This window comes from Oncorhynchus gorbuscha, linkage group LG03, assembly GCF_021184085.1.
Source record: "Oncorhynchus gorbuscha isolate QuinsamMale2020 ecotype Even-year linkage group LG03, OgorEven_v1.0, whole genome shotgun sequence".
Taxonomy (NCBI): domain Eukaryota; kingdom Metazoa; phylum Chordata; class Actinopteri; order Salmoniformes; family Salmonidae; genus Oncorhynchus; species Oncorhynchus gorbuscha.
In genome coordinates, this window is record NC_060175.1 from 35,353,182 (window position 1) to 35,370,747 (window position 17,566).

General features: G+C 42.9%; 2 protein-coding genes and 1 long non-coding RNA gene across 10 annotated transcripts; 1 reads left to right on the forward strand and 2 right to left on the reverse strand.

Moving 5' to 3' along the window:
- Position 1: 1 nt before the first annotated feature.
- On the reverse strand, positions 2-6,748 carry ccdc65 (coiled-coil domain containing 65). Of its 5 annotated transcripts, none has more exons than XM_046342343.1 (9): positions 6,648-6,748; positions 4,991-5,198; positions 4,694-4,861; positions 4,269-4,438; positions 3,453-3,591; positions 2,835-3,032; positions 832-1,050; positions 542-694; positions 2-463 (listed from the first exon to the last, which is right to left on the reverse strand). In XM_046342343.1, the coding sequence occupies exons 2-9, from the start codon at positions 5,135-5,137 to the stop codon at positions 170-172; spliced, it is 1,488 nt and encodes a 495-aa protein (XP_046198299.1). In that variant the 5' UTR covers positions 5,138-5,198; positions 6,648-6,748; the 3' UTR covers positions 2-169. The 5 variants fall into 5 exon arrangements, with proteins under 5 accessions (XP_046198299.1, XP_046198298.1, XP_046198296.1 ...); XM_046342342.1 differs by having other exon boundaries at positions 4,991-5,223; positions 6,648-6,732; XM_046342340.1 differs by lacking the exon at positions 6,648-6,748 and adding an exon at positions 5,466-5,794.
- Positions 5,814-8,104, forward strand: LOC124031278. Its single transcript, XR_006838101.1, has 2 exons — positions 5,814-6,762; positions 6,978-8,104. It is a non-coding gene; the product is annotated as an uncharacterized LOC124031278 (long non-coding RNA).
- A 1,556-nt stretch (positions 8,105-9,660) lies between these two features.
- On the reverse strand, positions 9,661-17,347 carry LOC124031279 (zinc finger protein Eos-like). Of its 4 annotated transcripts, none has more exons than XM_046342345.1 (8): positions 17,061-17,342; positions 15,854-15,905; positions 15,625-15,757; positions 15,195-15,458; positions 14,836-15,003; positions 14,534-14,683; positions 14,267-14,398; positions 9,661-14,072 (listed from the first exon to the last, which is right to left on the reverse strand). In XM_046342345.1, the coding sequence occupies exons 2-8, from the start codon at positions 15,884-15,886 to the stop codon at positions 13,246-13,248; spliced, it is 1,707 nt and encodes a 568-aa protein (XP_046198301.1). In that variant the 5' UTR covers positions 15,887-15,905; positions 17,061-17,342; the 3' UTR covers positions 9,661-13,245. The 4 variants fall into 4 exon arrangements, with proteins under 4 accessions (XP_046198301.1, XP_046198302.1, XP_046198304.1 ...); XM_046342346.1 differs by having other exon boundaries at positions 15,625-15,723; positions 17,061-17,338; XM_046342348.1 differs by lacking the exon at positions 14,836-15,003 and having other exon boundaries at positions 17,061-17,347.
- Between the last annotated feature and the right edge of the window lie 219 nt (positions 17,348-17,566).

The window sequence follows — 17,566 nt, forward strand, 5'->3', positions numbered from 1 at the left end:
ATTATCGGATGGAATAGTCCTCTTTTATTTGATGGATATTGTAAGGAATTGGTAGAAAGAAGTAAAACACAAATAGAATAAGGAATTGAGTTCTGTCAGAAGGAGTGCATTCTGGCAGTTTAAAGTTAATCTAGGAGTGATGGTGTGTGATGTGAGCCTGTTATTGAGTTTACAGCGTGCGCTGCACAACATGTGCTGCCTCAATGACAGTGTGGCGCTTGCGTTGGGCATCAGCAGTGGGTTGAACGCCGAGGGTGGGCCGTGACACCATCAGCAGGGGGTTGCGATGGCGGAGGATCTCGTCACTAACGGAGATGCCATCCAGGTACTGGCGCAGTAAGATCCGCAGTTGCTGGTTCTCCTGGGTCAGAGCTCCTCTCTCCCGTTCCAAACACAGCCGCTCCAGCAGAACCTTGTTATAACGCTGCCAGAATCGCTCCAGAACCAGGTAGTCCAGCATGGCCTGAGCAAACCGGGTTACAAATGAGAAGTTGGGTGGGAGTCTCAGATCAGTGTGTGTATAATACAGTACTACCAATACCTGTGCCAGCTCCTCAGATGGAGTCTCCATAGCATTAGCTCTCTCCTGGCTCTCTTCCTCAGCAGTGAGAGATGAGGTGTAGAAGGGGAGGACTTTCTCATGTTCTGTCTCCAGTTTACGACAAATCTCAGCCAGACGCAGCAGCCTCTCCCCCTGATCCACAACATCACAGGACGGTGTGAGAATTCATAGGAAGTGAATGTGAGTCAGTACACATGCATAAGTGTGCTGTGTATGTTTGGTTGCTAAATGTACATACTGTATGTGTCTACATGCATTAACGTTAGCACCTTAGTGATGATGCCCTGTAGGTTCTTGGCAGCGGCATTGCTGTGCACAGTGAGGTTGGTGAGCTGGTTCCTCTCGGCTGCGCGGGCACGGCTCAGTTGGGCCTTGAGCTGGCGAGCCTGCAGGGTCACCTCCTCCCTGGCCGCCCTCAGGCCCCGTGCTGCCCCCTCACTCTCCTTCTGGCTGGAGTTCAGCCTAGAGCGCAGAGCAGATATGGAGTCCTGCAGGGGAGAGACACCAATACAGTGGGAAACGAGCACTCATGCTGACATACAGAGGGCATGCATGAATACTGTATTCAAATAAAGTTAATAATACAATCACATATAACAGATGAGCAATATAAGCATTCTATTTTCATATGGTAGACTGTTGCTCAGAGTAGTCCTCTTGACCCTATTCTACATAGGAGGAATTCAGACCCGAGTTACGTGCCTGTAAATGGAACTTAATTCCCTTTTTATGCATTTTTCTCTGCGTATTCTGACCTTAAGTATGGGGAAACGCATGTGACAGCCAGATATTAGTTTGGGGAGGTGATCACAGAAATGGAGGTGTGTCTACAGATTCATCTATTCTGACCTTGACTTAATTCCCTCATAATTTCACCACCTTTAAACCATGAATAAGGTCAAGCAACCCGTCGGTTCCACTTTAATTTTACCCAATAGTATTAATGCCATTCTCCACGCACTGTAATTTATAAATTAATAAAGAGCTAGGTAAATGAGTAATCCGTTTGGATAAGGGGATTGTAAATATAAATAACAATTGGTTTTGGTTTATTTTAATTTATGATCGCTGGAGACAAATTTGAAATCAGTAATATGGCTGCAAACTGAAAAGCTTATCAACATGACAGGTATTTATGCTCCTTTCCCACAGTACAAAATGTTGTGCCGCTATGCATCATTTAAATCGTATGGCCTTAACTTTTAAGGATAAATCTTGGAAATGCATAGCCGAGCAGAATGACCGTCATGCCAAATTGTACCTTTGTGCGCTCTAGAATGTTTTAATCATATTCCCCAACTTTTCCTGTTTCCTACAATTTCCTATTGGTAGCGACCATAAGTAATAACCACACATATTTAACTGACAATTTAGGGTTAATTCCCTTCATTCCATTGTTTGATTTTGCCGGCCTTTATTTGTTTCCTCTAAACGCTGTCCTGTCCATGTGGTTGTTTCGGAGGGTCGCTAGCAGTAGTAAAATCATTTTTATTTACAAGTTGTCCAATATTTTGGGACATGTAGCCTATTTGAATAATTATGGAAGGCAGACCAAATGTGGCAGTTTAAACCTGGAGCTTGGCGCACGGTTCACGACAACTGGACTGTTGTCATCACAGTTCCATCATCAATGAGGATTAAGGTAGATTTATATGACTACACTTTTCTCCCCTTCCAATATTTCATGGATTGAACAACTGAATATGGCAACTTTCAGGATGAACCAAACCTATGTATTTTTGATTAATCAATATACGTTGTGCATAAAGGCACTCAAAACCATTTTTTAAAAATATATTAATTATGTAGATTCATAAATACTTTCCTAATCCTAAATAATCAACAGATTTTTAAATCTACTAAACAAGAGACTAATATGATTAACATATTTTGATGGCTTTCTTCATTGATCTCTAATACTCAGAACCCGTTCTCTCGATATATTCTAGTGAGTCTTGAGAAAGTTATAATTAAAAGGTACACTGTATTTAACGGGATGGCTTTTGATACATGTACTGAAAACCATATTAAATTAAAACTCCATGAGAAAATCTGTTGGCCAACAAGTGGGAGGGTTTTCAGCAGTTTAATTAAATGTATTCAGTGCAGATATTGGAGGCACAGCCAAAGAGTTTGTTGCACACCTGCATACGGTAAGTCTGTATACCAAATACTGAGAAGTGTTTCAATCAAAACATGTTAAAAGGGCATAGATTTCCGAAGTCTGAATTGGCCCCCATTGGAAAAGTAGTCTCAGTAGCCCTACACTGACCTGCATCTTCTGCAGCCTCCTCATCTGCGTGTCGATCTCCTGGGCACTGCGCTGGTCGCGGGTCCTCAACGACTCAAAGGCGATGTGGCGGTCCTCTGTAGCCTCATTGTAGCTGCGTAGGGCCTGTTGGAACTGACGCCACAGGCCCTCCACCGTCCCCTCTAACTGGATCCTCAACGCATGTTTCTCCTCTATGTTCTAATGGGAGAGGGAAAGGAGATCACAGACAGGGAATGTAAGCCAGCTCACACAACATCCCCTAACAGCTGGTTCAAGGCTTGTTTTGTTCTGTTCATAACGATTAAGGTTAAAGGGATACTTTGGGATTTTGGCAATGAGGCCCTTTATCTACTTCCCCAAATGATGAACTCAGATGAACTCGTGGATACCATTTTTATGTCTGTGTCCAGTATGAAGGAAGTTAAGATGTAGTCTTGTAAGACAATGCTAACTAGCGTTAGCCCAATGGCTGGAGGTCTATGGGTATCTGCTAGCACGCTAAAGAGGATAAATTATCCTAGACCAATTGTGAGGATCTGCAAATGGAGGGAGGGGAAATGAAAGAGGCCCACCAGAGGGAAAAACAACTGATGCTGGTTGTTTGAGCCAGACCCCTACCCTGTTCTTGATGTCGTCTCTGGTGCTCTGGTAGTCCTGGCGAGCCTCCCCATCTACCTCCATGTAGAACTGCTCCATGGCAAAGGTCACATCCTCCAGGTAAGCACACTCCTGCTGGTGCTGGGACAGGATCTGCTCCCTGGGAAACACACACATTTAAGTAATTTAGCAGAAACTCTTATCCAGAGCGATTTCTAGTTAGTGCATTCATCTTAAGACAGCTAGGTGAGACAACCACATATCTTAGTCATAGTAAGTACAATTTTCCACAATAAAAAAGCTATCAACAAAGTCAGTACTAGTAGGAAAAAGTAAAGTGTGAGTGTTAGTTCACGAAAGGTAAAGTTTTTTAGTTTTTTTTTTGGGGGGTGAGGGGGTGGAATTATTTAAGATACACACTCTCTCACACACACACAACATGAGGCTGCTGAGGGGAGGACTGCTCATAACAATGGCTGGAATGGTGTGTAATGGCTGGAATGAACTGAATGGTATCAAACACATGGAAATTATGTGTTCCACACCATTCCATTTACTCCGTTACATCCATTACTATGAGCCCGTCCTCCCCAATTAAGGTGCCACAGGTCGCCTGTGACACACGCGCAGCTGTCAATTCACATACAACACAGAGCATATCTAGTAAATATCAAACTTGCATCAAGGTTAGAAAAGCTTTTCATCTAAATAGTTTAGTGCAGCATAATTCAGTTATTAATTGTTGTGCAGAACTGTATAGTGTCTCTGGCTGTCTATTAGATAACTGGACAGATAGGTCTATCTGTCATGGTGTGTGTGAGAAGGTTTTACACACACCTCTCAGAATTGAATTCGTAGCTCAGTCCCTCCAGGCCGCTGTTCCACTGCTGCTCCAGGGATGCCAGCCTACCCTTCTGCAGGGCCAGCAGGCAGTCCACACACTCCAGGTGAGAGCGCAGGGCCTGGGCTGACTGCTGCTCTGCCTCACTCAGGTCACACACCAAACACTACAGCAGAGAGAGAGATATAGACTGTCACACCACAGGCGGCCGGTGATACCTAAATTTGGGAGGATGTAATGGCTGGAACAGAATTCATGGAATTGTTTCGAAGACATCAAGCACATGTTTTCGATGTGTTTGTAAGCACTCCATTCCAGCCATTATTATGAGCCGTCCTCCCCTCAGCAGCCTTCTGAGTCTCTCACACACACCAAGAAGAAGTCTCTCACAGATGCTTGTGGAAATAAATAAATACCTAACCTTGATGACACTGTCCTTCCGGTCCAGCACCCTCTCAAAGGTCTGGCTGAGCACAGCAATGTCACTGCGCAGTTCAGCTGCCCGTGTCTGGCGGAGAACTGCTCGCCACTGCTGCGTCAACTTGTGCAGGTTCACTGCACTGTTGCGCTCCTCCTTCTGCAGCTTATCCTGGTTGCATTACGGGTAGAGATGATGGGGACAGTACTTAGAGGTCATGCAAGGACATTTTGAGAATAGAATAGGGTTAACAAGTTGCATCAGGCTGTGTGACTTCTTGGGTTACATTCTTGAACGTACCTTGAGAAATTGAGTTAGCATGTCTTCCTTCCTTTTGGACATCTCGTCCTCTGCCTGGGCCCTCTGCTGCATGTACAAGAGTCTCTCTTCCTCCGTCATCCCTGCCTGCTTCCCTGCTCCCCCCTTTTTTGCACCCTTCTTTGGCATGGTTCCTCTCTCAAGCTCCTCCTGGGGTGCTGTTTTGGTGTCACTCGGCCCACTTCGCTCTCTTCATTCAAAATGGGAAGCCAAGACTTAAGAGGTAAGACAGACATACTTTAAAAAAAAGAAGAACCCACACAAAACAGCCTAAACATTTCATTAACATCAAGTTGGTTGTCATTGTCCAATAACCAAGCAAACGCATAGTAAAGAAAACTCATGACCAATGCCTAGCTACTGTCATATGGTCTTGTCCAGAGCCTGCCATGTCCATGCAGTTTTACAAACAACCCGTAATTGTATTTGCGACAACTAACATGATGCGAAGTCTTACCTGTGTGAATTCTAGAGATATGATAGCGGGATCTCTACAAAATGAGTTTGTGTTTGGTCTCCTAGCAACATTCTAGGAGTTAAACCCACCCAGGGGGCGCGCCAGACTGCAAATACCGCGCCGCCAATGTGCCAAAAATAAAGTGTTAGGAAAAATGCTATGCTTCGACAAAGCAATCATTATCAATGAATGAACAATATCATAAAATGAATTAATTTAGTAACTTGTGATAATGTGCAAAGTAGGTTTATCAATACCCAGTTGCAGAAACGATACATTATGCAAATAAAGCAAGCGTAATTTGCGTAACATAATGGCAAATGTGCCCTTTCTTGGGAGACATTTCTCGCTGTCCATTGAAAGGAAAGTATTGGAATGACGAAGCGAAGCGCCAGTCAATTTGTAAGATCAACAGAGAAACTTCGATTGTACAAACAAATGTTTGTAAATTGCGGATTAATGGAAATGCATAATGGAAAATTACGTCTATTATTAGCAAAGATGCCACATACATATCCTTCCGCAGAAAAATAGTATTGTTATTTTGTAGAACTAAAATAAGTAAACATTTGATTTATTTGATAATAGCATTATTATGCAAACTATATATTAAAAACAAATACATATGAGTGCTTTCTGTCATTCACAACATCCAGGGTTGCTAGAGAGATATAATTCGGTCGGCACCCATCCCTCAAGTCCTGTGGTGTTGAGTGCTTAGCTGAATTGCCCATGATTTTCTATTTTTTTTTCTAGAGTTTTCTAAAAACTCTCATTGTTGTGAAATGTACGGTCGGCACCCATGCTTCCGGTCCAGTTCGTTTATATTCTGATGCATAAAAAATGGAACGTAGTCGCCTTATTCTGGAACGTCACAGCGAGTTCGTTGCAATAGTGTTTCTATTTCCGGCAACATTCGCGTGACGCTAGCGCATGCAAAAGTGGTACTTTCCTTTGAGAACCGCACAAAATCTTAAAATCAATCACCCTGACGATCATTATATGTACAGTACGAGGCTGTCACAATTTGATGAACGAGGCAGTTTTTACAACGGCAATGTTTTGAACACCAACCGGAGTCCCATATGACCTGCATCCACCTCCTAAAGACACAGTCTGCGGCTCTGGCTCAAAGCGTTTAATCTAAAGAAATCACCAAAACGTCCCTTTGTATGCTCCTACCAATTCTTTGACAATAAGTTTACAGTGGAGCATCCACACCCAGAAAAATGGCTTGGCTACGATAGTCCACTCGTGAAGACGCGTCGGGTGTTGGTTAGGCAGTCATCAGTGACAGGTAACGTTAAGCCAAACGCTTGAGAAGTTTGCATGCTCTTGTAGCTAAGCAGTCTCATAATAGCACAATTTATTTCCTCTACAACTCAATAAAAAAATATATATATACTTAATTATTATGATTATTACATATTATTAGGAGCATCCATGCAGTATTGTGTTTTGTTATAAATTGTCCATTGACTTGTTTAACAAGCCATACTGATTTCTTAACAGATGACACAACAGGTTCAAGTTTTCACCAAATTGAAAATGAGGATTGGCCAACACAAATAGAAAGAATGGATTTACCTTCAGAGAAGGATGCCCAAACCCAATGGGAAGACCCATCTCTAAGTGATCACAACTACAGCTCAGGTGATCATGTAAAGCTCACTATCTGTGAGGCAGGGATACAGTGCCCAGCAGCACTGCTCTACAAAACCCTGCTGAGGAATGAAGCACTCTGTTGACTGCATACAGGCTTGTCTCTTGCCGCCCTTTCTACCCTCCTGGTAGAACATCTTCTACCCTTCTACAAAGGCAGCTTTCAATTAGACCTGACAGACCAACTTCTGATGACACTGATGAAGCTCAACTTGCTGCAGCAGTACCTAGCAGAAAGGTTTGGTGTTTTCCAGGGTATTGTCAGTAAAATTATTAGTTATTGGATTGACATGATGGAAGAGTGATGTAAGAGAGTCTGAGGGAGTACATTCCATGGTTGCCAAGGGAGATCATCCATGCGACAATGCCACAAATGTTTTAAGGACTACTACCAAGGACCAACCTGGATTATCGACTGCTCAGAAATAGCTTTACAGAAAGCAAGAATCTGGATTCAAGGGGGGAGTCATTCAACCATTACTACACCCAGAACACTATCAAGTACCTTGTGGTCGGTCTGGTGATGTTAATTTCTTCAGCATATGGAGGTAGATGTAGCAACAAATATATAACGTTGGATTCTAGGTTCTTGGAGAACCTCTGTCCAGATGATGAGGTCATGGCTGACCGGTGCTTCACAATCCATGAACTGGTGTATGAGAGGAAGGTTAAATGAACAATTCCAGCCTTCACAAAAAGAGGAGCACAGCTGTCAGTGGAGGACACCACATGTACAAGATTGATAGCCAACGTGAGGGTTCATGTGGAACACGTAATTCAAAGGCTCAAAGGTTTAGAATCATCTCAAAGTCAGTGCCAATCGACCTCTCATCGAAAATTGACAAAATACTTTGAATCTGTGCTGCCCTGTGTAACCTGTGTGGTGATATCATTCATGAAGATGTTGAATCAACTGATCAGTCAAATGCAATTCACAGGGTTGATTTCCCATTATGAATTAAAGTTGTCTAAAGTTACGTTAAATACCTTTCAATTCATTATATAACAACTCAACTGAATTATTTGTTTTACATACTCATTAATATTAATAAAAAACAAAGCCATAAAAATAATTTCTACAGTACTGTGACTGTTGATGCAGTAAGTCAGGCTTTTTAATTGAATATTGTATAACTGTGGACAAGCTAGCTAACTAGATTGCTAATTTGCCGGTACGGTATGGTTGGTTAGCTAGTTTCTTGCATATTCTGGCAAAGACCACTGTACTAATAGGAAACTCTTAGGCAACAATTATAAACATTTTCTCTTTTTGTATGTTGAATAAGGCTTAAGTTGAGGAAACTGAACTTGAGGCTGCTTGAAACATGGGTTTTGTTTTGGTTGACCAAGAGTCGGTATATCGCAGGTTGGTTCTTTGTATGCACTGAATGTTTGTGATAAACAAATTATTCTACCTATATTAATTATACTGTAATTACTGATGCAGCATTTGTGATGTTTTTAGATCAGTTGATTGAGCCTTGCTAATGGGAGTAGCTAATTGGCTGAAATGAACCTACACAAAGGACTGGAGTTGAGGAACACTTGTGAATAACTCGACAGTGAGCCTCTGCTGATGTTTCAAGATATTCATTATGTCTTTGTTTATAGACTAAGAAGAGACGGAACTGTGGTCGTGCCAAGAAGGGCTGTGGGCATGTGCAAGGCCATAAAAAAGTTTGTCATCAGGAACATTGTTGAGGCTGCTGCCGTAGATATCTCAGAGGCTAGCGTGTTTGAATGTGAGTAGATTGTTGAATGGTCTGAGGGCAACTAGTCATGTGATGCTAGCATTGAATGGCACTGGAGCATGTATTTTGTTTGATTAGATCCACCAGATCCTTGATTTATTACACTTCATACTCAAACATCCTTTCTTCTGGCAAGCCTGTTTTGCCCAAGCTCTATGTGAAACTGCACTACTGCGTGAGCTGTGCCATCCACTGTAAGGTGGTCAGGAACCACTCCACAGAGGCCAGGAAGGACCGCACACCACCATCCCGCTTCAGGCCCAGTTGTGAATACTCAAGCACCAAGCTCTGCCATGTCCATTAAATGGTGATCATGAATGTCGAACTCATTCCATGGAGGGCTATGTGCTAGTTTTCTTTATTTCCTTTCAATTTGTCCAATTAAGACCTACACAACCAGGTGAGGGGGAGTTCCTAAATAATCAGTGACCGTAATGGATCAATCAAGTACAAGGGAGGAGCGAAAACCCATGGAATGAGTTTGACAACTGTGGCCTGCACAAATCCTCATGTCTGGGATATCTGCTTGGATTGAGAGAATCCTCAGTCAAATACAGAAACTGACATTTCCATTCTTGCTTTTCCTCTAACTTTGGCTGTTATTGCATGTTATGATTGTGGAATACTGTTCTGATGGAATGTGTTCTCTTTCTACAGGGTGGCCCACCCAGAGTTCCTCCACAGCCCATGTAAAACAGATTGATTTGAATATATTTTTCACTTGCAAAACATTTCTATACATCTTTATAAATATGAATGTCTTATCATTATAGAAAATATCAGCCAGTCAAGTGTATTTATTTGGAATACTCTCCTTCAATACAGTACAAAATTTACAGTAGATTAATCTTGATACACAAATACTTAATTACATTATGGTACATGAAAAAAGGCTCTGCAGTTCAAGCAAATCCACACAATTCACAGGGGCAGGAGTAAAGGTAACAGAGCAGATAGTCAAGTCAAAGGGAACACAAACACAGTGCAATCAAGAAACCTTGAAAGGGAAAGGAACATTGAAACGAGGGCAAACACAAGCACACATCAGTAACAAAATATTTTTCTCTGAAGCTGGGGTGACTTAAGGGGAAATACAAAATAAGCTTTACTCATTTGTCCTTTAGATTTTTGTGAAAACTTTTAAGGTTTAGCAGACCACATTGTTACCACATGCACCAGGTTTTAAAAGCATAACGGCAATCCAGTGTAGTACACCAAAGAATAAAATCCAGGATCACCTCCTTTACTTTTTTTCAAGGATTTGCTTACCTTCTGGTCAAAATGGATTTCATGTAAGAGAAACTGCACTGGTCACTGCCAGGGCAAGTATGAGACATCCTGTCCTATTATCCTTGTCTGGTTAGGTTAACTGAATTGGCATTTTCACACTTACCAAAGCCCAGACATCTCTGCTAGTATTTCAGTTGACAAGCTCTTTAATATAGCTCTGTTAGAACAAGCCATCTGCCTACTCTGGGACAGGCAGAATTAATTCTTATAAAGACCCGTAATATCATACATAGATCATAACATCTCAAACTTCAATCTTTGGCAGTTAATGTACATTATTGTGTACATGCCATTTGGTTTACAGAAAAAAATGTTTTTGCATCATAACACATGAGTAAAGTCACAGGCACATTTGTAAATGGAAGCTATTGTGAGATGAGTCAGAAGCTAGAGTTTTGTGCTGTGCCATCAGCCTGATTTGTGGAACGACAAGGTCATGTCAATGTAGCTAGGTGTCGGATTGGTGACTGATGTGAAACAGCTATAATTAACACTCATTAAAGCCCCCCCCCTCCTAATATCTGTCATATACATTTGTTACTTCTTCTTGAGATTGACCCTGGACCAAGTGTTCTGTCCTCAAATCTATGTTGAGCCAACATCCTCAAACAGTGAACCTCAGGGAGTAAGGCACAATAGACAGATTTTTAAAGAGAAACAACAGATCTGGAGAGATCCTGCCCTTCGAATTAGTGTGAAACGATGCACAACTTCCACATCAGTTCAATAATCAAACCATTTTTTATTTACATTCTAAATATGATCTAATTTGAAGAGTAATTACATATCCGTTCATAAGGCATTACATTTAGAACAGCAGTACAGATTAACATTAATGCAACTATGCCCTGTAAATAAATAGTTTAAGATCTTTTCTGATATTTTCTTGTACTCCACTTCAAAGCCACAGTCCTTTTTTTGGTAAAATGTATTAAAATATCAAATAGTGAAGATACAGAGCTGTCGCTGTCAAAACATAAAAGGTCAAATTAACCACCAAAAGAAATAAACATTCACCAAACCGTTATCCCCCCCAGAAACAATTGAGGTAAGTTTCATTTATTTTATAAAGAAATCCCATGGCAGATTTTCCAGTCTGTCATACTTCATCTGTGTCATAAGTAGGGCCAGTAGTTTTGCTTGACCATAGAAAACTCTGGGGCCCTAATCAAGAGCTATAAACCCCACGGGCTTCCAAGTTCATTCACTGTGAAGACAAAGAAATTAGGTAAACAAGTAAGGTAACTGCCAAAACCAATCAGGACCTAACTGACCCCTTAGCCTCAGTTTCCTAATCTCTCAATGTAAGTGCTTTTTTAAAATTCACAAGTGTGTATTCATCAAGTTCCTTTGAGCAAAGCATTGTTGTGGAAAATAAAATACAAACTATACATCTTGGTAGTCAAAGTTGACCAAAGGGATCTATGAGTCATGATTCCAAGGAAAATGTTTACCAACATCAGTGCTCTATAAAAACAAGTCCAATGAGAAAAAAGGAAAATCATTGAAGAATAAGCATTTCAACGTCACTTTCGGAAGAACCACGTACTCAATCTCAACCACAGAGGACTGTGGACAACCACACACACTACTCATTTATGCCTTAGCAGCAGGTGACAATCTTCTGGACATGTACTTATCAACGGAATATTTTAAAATCTTTTATATGCCCGAGTGCTTTTTTAAAACGTGTTTATTTCCTTTTTGGACGATGTAATACAATTTACATCAACATGATTAGGCTACTTAAGAAATGAGTGACTGTGCAAATCAAAATGACTAGTGAAGGGCAATCCATTCAGCATGGGCAGGCTACTTAGCAGGGGCAGACAAGATATGTCATGTTATATCATCAAAATAACTACATCTTCTCATCCATAAAGATATATGTTGGCAAGACAAGGCTGTTAATACATGTCCCCCAGGTCAACGTCAGGAAAGGCACAGTACAATGAATATACAATTGTTTTAAGTCTCACTTGTAAATAATAATCATGTTTAGGTTTGTTTTGTAGTACACAAAGCAGTGGGATACCAAGGACCTAAAATGGCCAAAGATCTCATCCCAGCCCTTTGTTGGCAGTGGCTCTCTTCTTTTGTGGAATGAGTTTTAAAAACGTTTTATTTCTTTCAACATGTTGCACAGAGAAAGGTGCAGGCCATAAATGTAATCTTCTTTAAATATAAATGATCTCGGCAGGTATCTCAGTGCAACAAAAGCAATTAAAGGAAACAAAACAAACATACTGCACCCCATTCACACTGCTAAAAGCCTAAAACTCTCATTTAACTTCCAAAATAACAAACATACACACAAACTGAAATTCAAAAGTGCACTCCTCATTGAGGCCAACCCCTCAAATCTCTTCTGAACATTTAACTTGGGATCCTGGGTCCAGTCTGCACCGCAACTCATTAAAATAAATGACCAACAGTAATATATATACCATCTACACACAATCTTAAACAACACTGTCTGCCACACCCCCAGGGACTAGGTGTGTTACGGAATGGAATAGATCTGTTAAGTGCTTTTCAAATAGAGCTTTGATAAATTCCAAGGAAGCCTGACTGTTCTTGTTTTTATCTTGGTTAAAATATTGATTACAGTGCAGTCGACGAAACAACTCAAAATGTCACATATAAATCACATTGTCTAGATGGTAGCATCGCTGTTTTGTGCACCCCGTTTTTACCGGGATAAGAGAGGAAAGGTAGACCACAGCAGAGAAAGGCACTTTGAGAGAAAAAAAAGTGCATTCACTCCCTTTACTTCAGAATAAAATCTATTTGAAAGTGCATTTTCTCATTAAGAATTCATGCATTTTGAAAAGTGCATTCAGAGTGGTGAGGATTCTCTTTCCTTTTTTAAAAGTGATGCAATTGACCTAATGTGCTTATTTGAAGTCAAGGTTTATGTGGTAACAGTATCAACGCCTTTGCACAAATAATTTACTAAAAGCAGTTTAGTACTACCCCTACCCCTTATTGTGATGCAGACCAAACCCAAGCAGGCCCTTCTCTCAGAGTAAAAAAACAAACAAAACCTAAGTACAGAGGCCTTGCCCAGCCATCCCTCAGCCTAGCAGGTGCTCCCCGCGGACAATGTGCGAGGAGAACTCGTAGCGGTCCTGGCTGCGATGGCCACAGATGTTGCACTCAAAGGGCTGGCGGAAGCCGTGGCAGCCCATGTGGATGGTGAACATGACGTGGTCCAGGAAGAGCACGCGGCAGTGCTCACAGCGGAAGGAGCGCAACACGTGCCCCTCTCCGTCCACCACTCGAAACACCTCCCTGGAGGTGGGGGAGCCTGGGGCTGGGGGGGTGGCAGAGTTGCCATCCTCTTCCCTCTCCCTGGCGTGGCTTGGGCTGTGTCTGTCCCTACCCCTGTGGTGCAGTAGGGGCGGAGGGGGTGGGTGGTGGTTGGAGTGGAGGTGGTGATTGTTGTTGTGGAGAGGCATGGCAGGCGCCACATTGCTTAACACTTCATCCGGCATGCTCTCATTGTCTGTGGAGTCCTGGCAAACGTTGCTAGGCGAAGGGGCGTGGCTGCGGCCAAGTGGTAGGTCCTCGTGACCCTCTGCAGCCTCCCTGCCCCCCACTCCTGTGGACCCTAGGCCAGCCCCGGCCCCCATGCAGTCCAGCCTCGGCCCCAGCGGCGCCATGGGGGTGTGAGCCGAGGTGATGACTGGCCGGAGCTCTGACAGGCAGGAGGGGTGAGGGGGTGGCATCCATAGGGGTTGGAGGCCTTCAGATCCACCAGCTCCTGGCACCCCCAGGTAGCCTCCTTCCAGGACGGTGTAGTGTGGCTGGTCCAGACCGTGGTGTTTCTCCCCGTCCTTGTCAAAGGCGGCGCTGAGCTCGAAAGGCGTGTCAGCTAGACTGTGGCGCATGTGCTTCTGTCCTGCAGGGCAGATGGAAGGCAGGGAATCACACTGTACCACAAACTAGTGAGGTGAAGGTAGGTCTTCTTTTTTTTTTAAACAGACACCTGATCTCATCAATGATGTTGTACCCTTTGTGTTACCTGTGTGTGTGTGTGTGAGAATGGTGCCTTTGCTCACCCCACCCCTTTACACATTCCAATTATGTGCTGACCTACAAATTTCTGTGGTGTGAATCTCTTGCGTTTGGTGATGCTGTTGGCCAGCCGATCGATGAACGTAATCTTGTCTGAGGAAGGTTGTAGCAGGTTGTCAGGCATGAACTCCAGGTCCCTCAGCTCCTCTACTATAGAAGACATGATCACACCGTAGATAAAAGCAGTAACATGCAGTGTTTGTGTATGTATGAATGTGATTTAAATGTCAAAGTTATCAAGGCTCTATTCTATAGGTTGCTCTGTGTGCGTTTGTTTGCCACTACCTTGAGTGTGAGCACTGGCTGGCTTCTGTGTCTCCAGGCTCTGCAGGTAGCTGTGGCAGCATTCGCGGTGCTCTTCCAGGGTGCTCTGCTGCTTGTAGCTGCGTCCACAGTAACTGCACTTATAGGGCTTTCCCACTGTGGGAGACGACACTGGGGACAAAGTCAACGTACCGTAAATACAATACATACAGAATGTGTGTGTGTGTGTACTTTGCACAGGAACTGACAGGCTCAACTCAGACCCTATTTTCTTCACCCAAGTGTGTGTGATAATGTGTGTACAATAAGTGTATCCCTCTCACCCGAGTGAGTGCGGACGTGGCCGGTGAGAGCGTCCCGTCTGCGGCATGCATAGCTGCAGAAGGGACATTTAAAGGGCTTCTCCCCTGAGTGCAGCTTAATGTGACGCAGCAGGTTCCCCTTCTGTGTAAAGGAGGCCCCACACTGATTGCACTGGAATGGCCGCTCACCTGGGGGAGGCACATACCCGTTTACACACCCCGAACAAATCAAATTTCAAACCAGTTTGAGTAATTTGAAATCAGTTTCACTCCCAGTCACGTGCCCAAATCATAATGTCAACCTGGTTTCGGGGCAGATCTGCTCCGCAAACTAATCTTATCGTATAAAGGACTAATCACTCAATTAATTGGTCAGTCACCTGTGTGGCTGCGTTTGTGCACCATGAGGACATTGGGCCCAATGCAGATCATCCCACAGACGTCACACTTGAGTTTCCCATTGGGCAGCCGGGTGGCACCTCCTGGTGACATGGGCTCCGGACTGGCCAGCTCCCTGTAGCCACCTCCTGCCTCTCCTCCCTGCTCAGAATCCCCCTCCTCCACCATGTCCCCTTTCTCATCCTCTGGTACTGTGCCACGGCCTACCTCCTCATCACTGTACAGTTCCACTTTGATGGAGTTAGCTGGAGAGAGACAGCGAATAGACCATGAGAGTGACATATGATGAGAGCAGACACAGCTGTGCTTGCTAAAGTTGAATAAAAACATCTGAGCCACAAAACCAACTACCATACGCTCCCTTGGGAATAATAAAGTTCCCTACTTCTGCATTGACTAACTGGAACTGACCACTAAGAGAACGGCTGGGGGAAGTGTGCTGGCTGTTGGGGGTGCTCACTGTGCGGCCTCCCACGGCCCCTGAAAACTCCCTCGAAGAGTCTCCACTGCCTGCAGTCCACACACACAGACACACCACACAGGCCTACTGACATTCTATTCAGTCATCTCAATAATGTCACAACCATAAGGTCAGTAAGTCAGCTAATACAAAGGACTGTCCATGCCCTGCCCTCCATACCTGACATGTAGGGATGACCATTGCAGACTTCATCCATTCTATCACCAGCTAACTGAAGGAAAAAACAAACATGTAGACAAGAGCCTCTAAATTATTACAGTTGTTCTTCTGTACACACATTCACAGTTCCAGGAAATGCATAGTAGATGAAAATTCCTGAAGTGCAACTGGCCCTCATTGAGCCAAGACAAGCAATTTCAGGGGACATGAAATGGAGCTAGATACAATGGCCTTTTGTTGAACACTTAGCTATCAATTTCTTCAAGACTGTGGACTAGGCCTATACTGTCTGTAATTTAGGATAGTTGGTTGGTAGAGCTAGATTGCAATACAAGCAAATATGCTACCAGCCATGTACATAACAATGAAAGACTAACTGGGCAAAACCAAGATACATTTGGCTAAGTTTATGTACGGAAGAAAGTCACTAACACTCAGTCAATGTGTATCGAAACATCTAGTTAGCTACTTTACTTGTTTACAGTGCGACAGCCTAAAAAGCTAGCTACTTTTATAGATACATTGGTTATGCAAGTTATTATAACCACCAAACAGATTTTATTCTTGCTGGGTAACGTTACCCGTGTTTGTTCACTTTGGTGGGGGTTGTAACCTGTACTACCTTAGCAAAAATAATATTGTGTTAGCACAGATGAAAGGGTTAGCTAGCTCGTTATGATATTTGACGTTAGTCAGATGGCTCATTTAGTTGGCTAGTTTGTTAGCACATGCTAGCTAACTGAGCTCAGCCACCTCTAGCTAGCTGTCTGGCCAGCCTGCTAACTGATAAAGTTGTTAACGAACGTTACTAGTGTAACTAGCCAATTGCTTTCAGATACCGAACATTGGCTAGCTAGCTACCGAAGTCAGAAAGACAGACAGTGACAGTTCGATTTAACAAAAACAAAATAGTAAAGAAAAGAAAATATTACTCTTAATGATGCCTAGCTAAATCATATCGATTGCAAACATTGTATATACAAGTGTTTACTCTCAATTCCACGTTTTAGCATGTCTGGCTAGCTAGTTACATTAATAATGTTACTTAAGCGGTTGCTATGGTACCCACTGTCCAGAAACATTCACTATTGCTACAGCTAATCAGTCGGCTAGCCTATCTGGCTGATGGCATCGTCAGCTATACACTTAAACAAAACATCTGTAGAAACAGCATCTACACAAATATTTTTTCGAAAATCTCCCGTACCTGTCACGATAGGCCTCGATTCTGTGATTTTATTTTTCTGGTTCTACGCTTGTTTTCTCTTGCGGCGACAGCATCTCCCGGCAGCGTTTACCTCAAATCCTAAACAATTTCCGGGATACAGACCGGTTTAATCCAACTCCCATGGATTCTCATCAACAGAATGTCGTGTATCGAGTTTGTGGCTCCGCTAAGGACTGCCATCTTCCCCCACTGACCCACATGTTGCACATTAAATGTCACATAGGACCTAGGACTTACAAAGTCCCGTTTTTTAATTCTGAGGAAAATGTGATAGTTTTTTATTCCCTGTAGGCTGTCTTTCTTTCATGCAATGATTTGTTGCACACTCTTGGCAATTCCGTTTTCACCAGTGTTGTATTTTTACTAAACTAGGCTGCCCTTGTATTCATCAAAGATGGTTTCATTTAGGCTGCAGCCCATAAGCAGTATAATTTTTGTTCCCTAAAGATGTTGATGAGTGGAGGGTTTATGAAAATCAAGTGGTT

Excerpts from the sequence above, each read along its gene's own strand:
- ccdc65 (XM_046342343.1), bottom strand. The coding sequence starts at position 5,137 with ATGCCAAAGAAGGGTGCAAAAAAGGGGGGAGCAGGGAAGCAGGCAGGG. Across the intron at positions 4,862-4,990 it reads TGCTAACTCAATTTCTCAAG|GATAAGCTGCAGAAGGAGGA; the intron begins GTACGTTCAAGA and ends TAATGCAACCAG. Across the intron at positions 464-541 it reads CATCTGAGGAGCTGGCACAG|GCCATGCTGGACTACCTGGT; the intron begins GTATTGGTAGTA and ends CGGTTTGCTCAG.
- LOC124031279 (XM_046342345.1), bottom strand. The coding sequence starts at position 15,886 with ATGAAGTCTGCAATGGTCATCCCTACATGTCAG. Across the intron at positions 15,758-15,853 it reads TGGTCATCCCTACATGTCAG|GCCTGTGTGGTGTGTCTGTG; the intron begins GTATGGAGGGCA and ends GAATGTCAGTAG. Across the intron at positions 15,004-15,194 it reads GCACAAACGCAGCCACACAG|GTGAGCGGCCATTCCAGTGC; the intron begins GTGACTGACCAA and ends TGCCTCCCCCAG.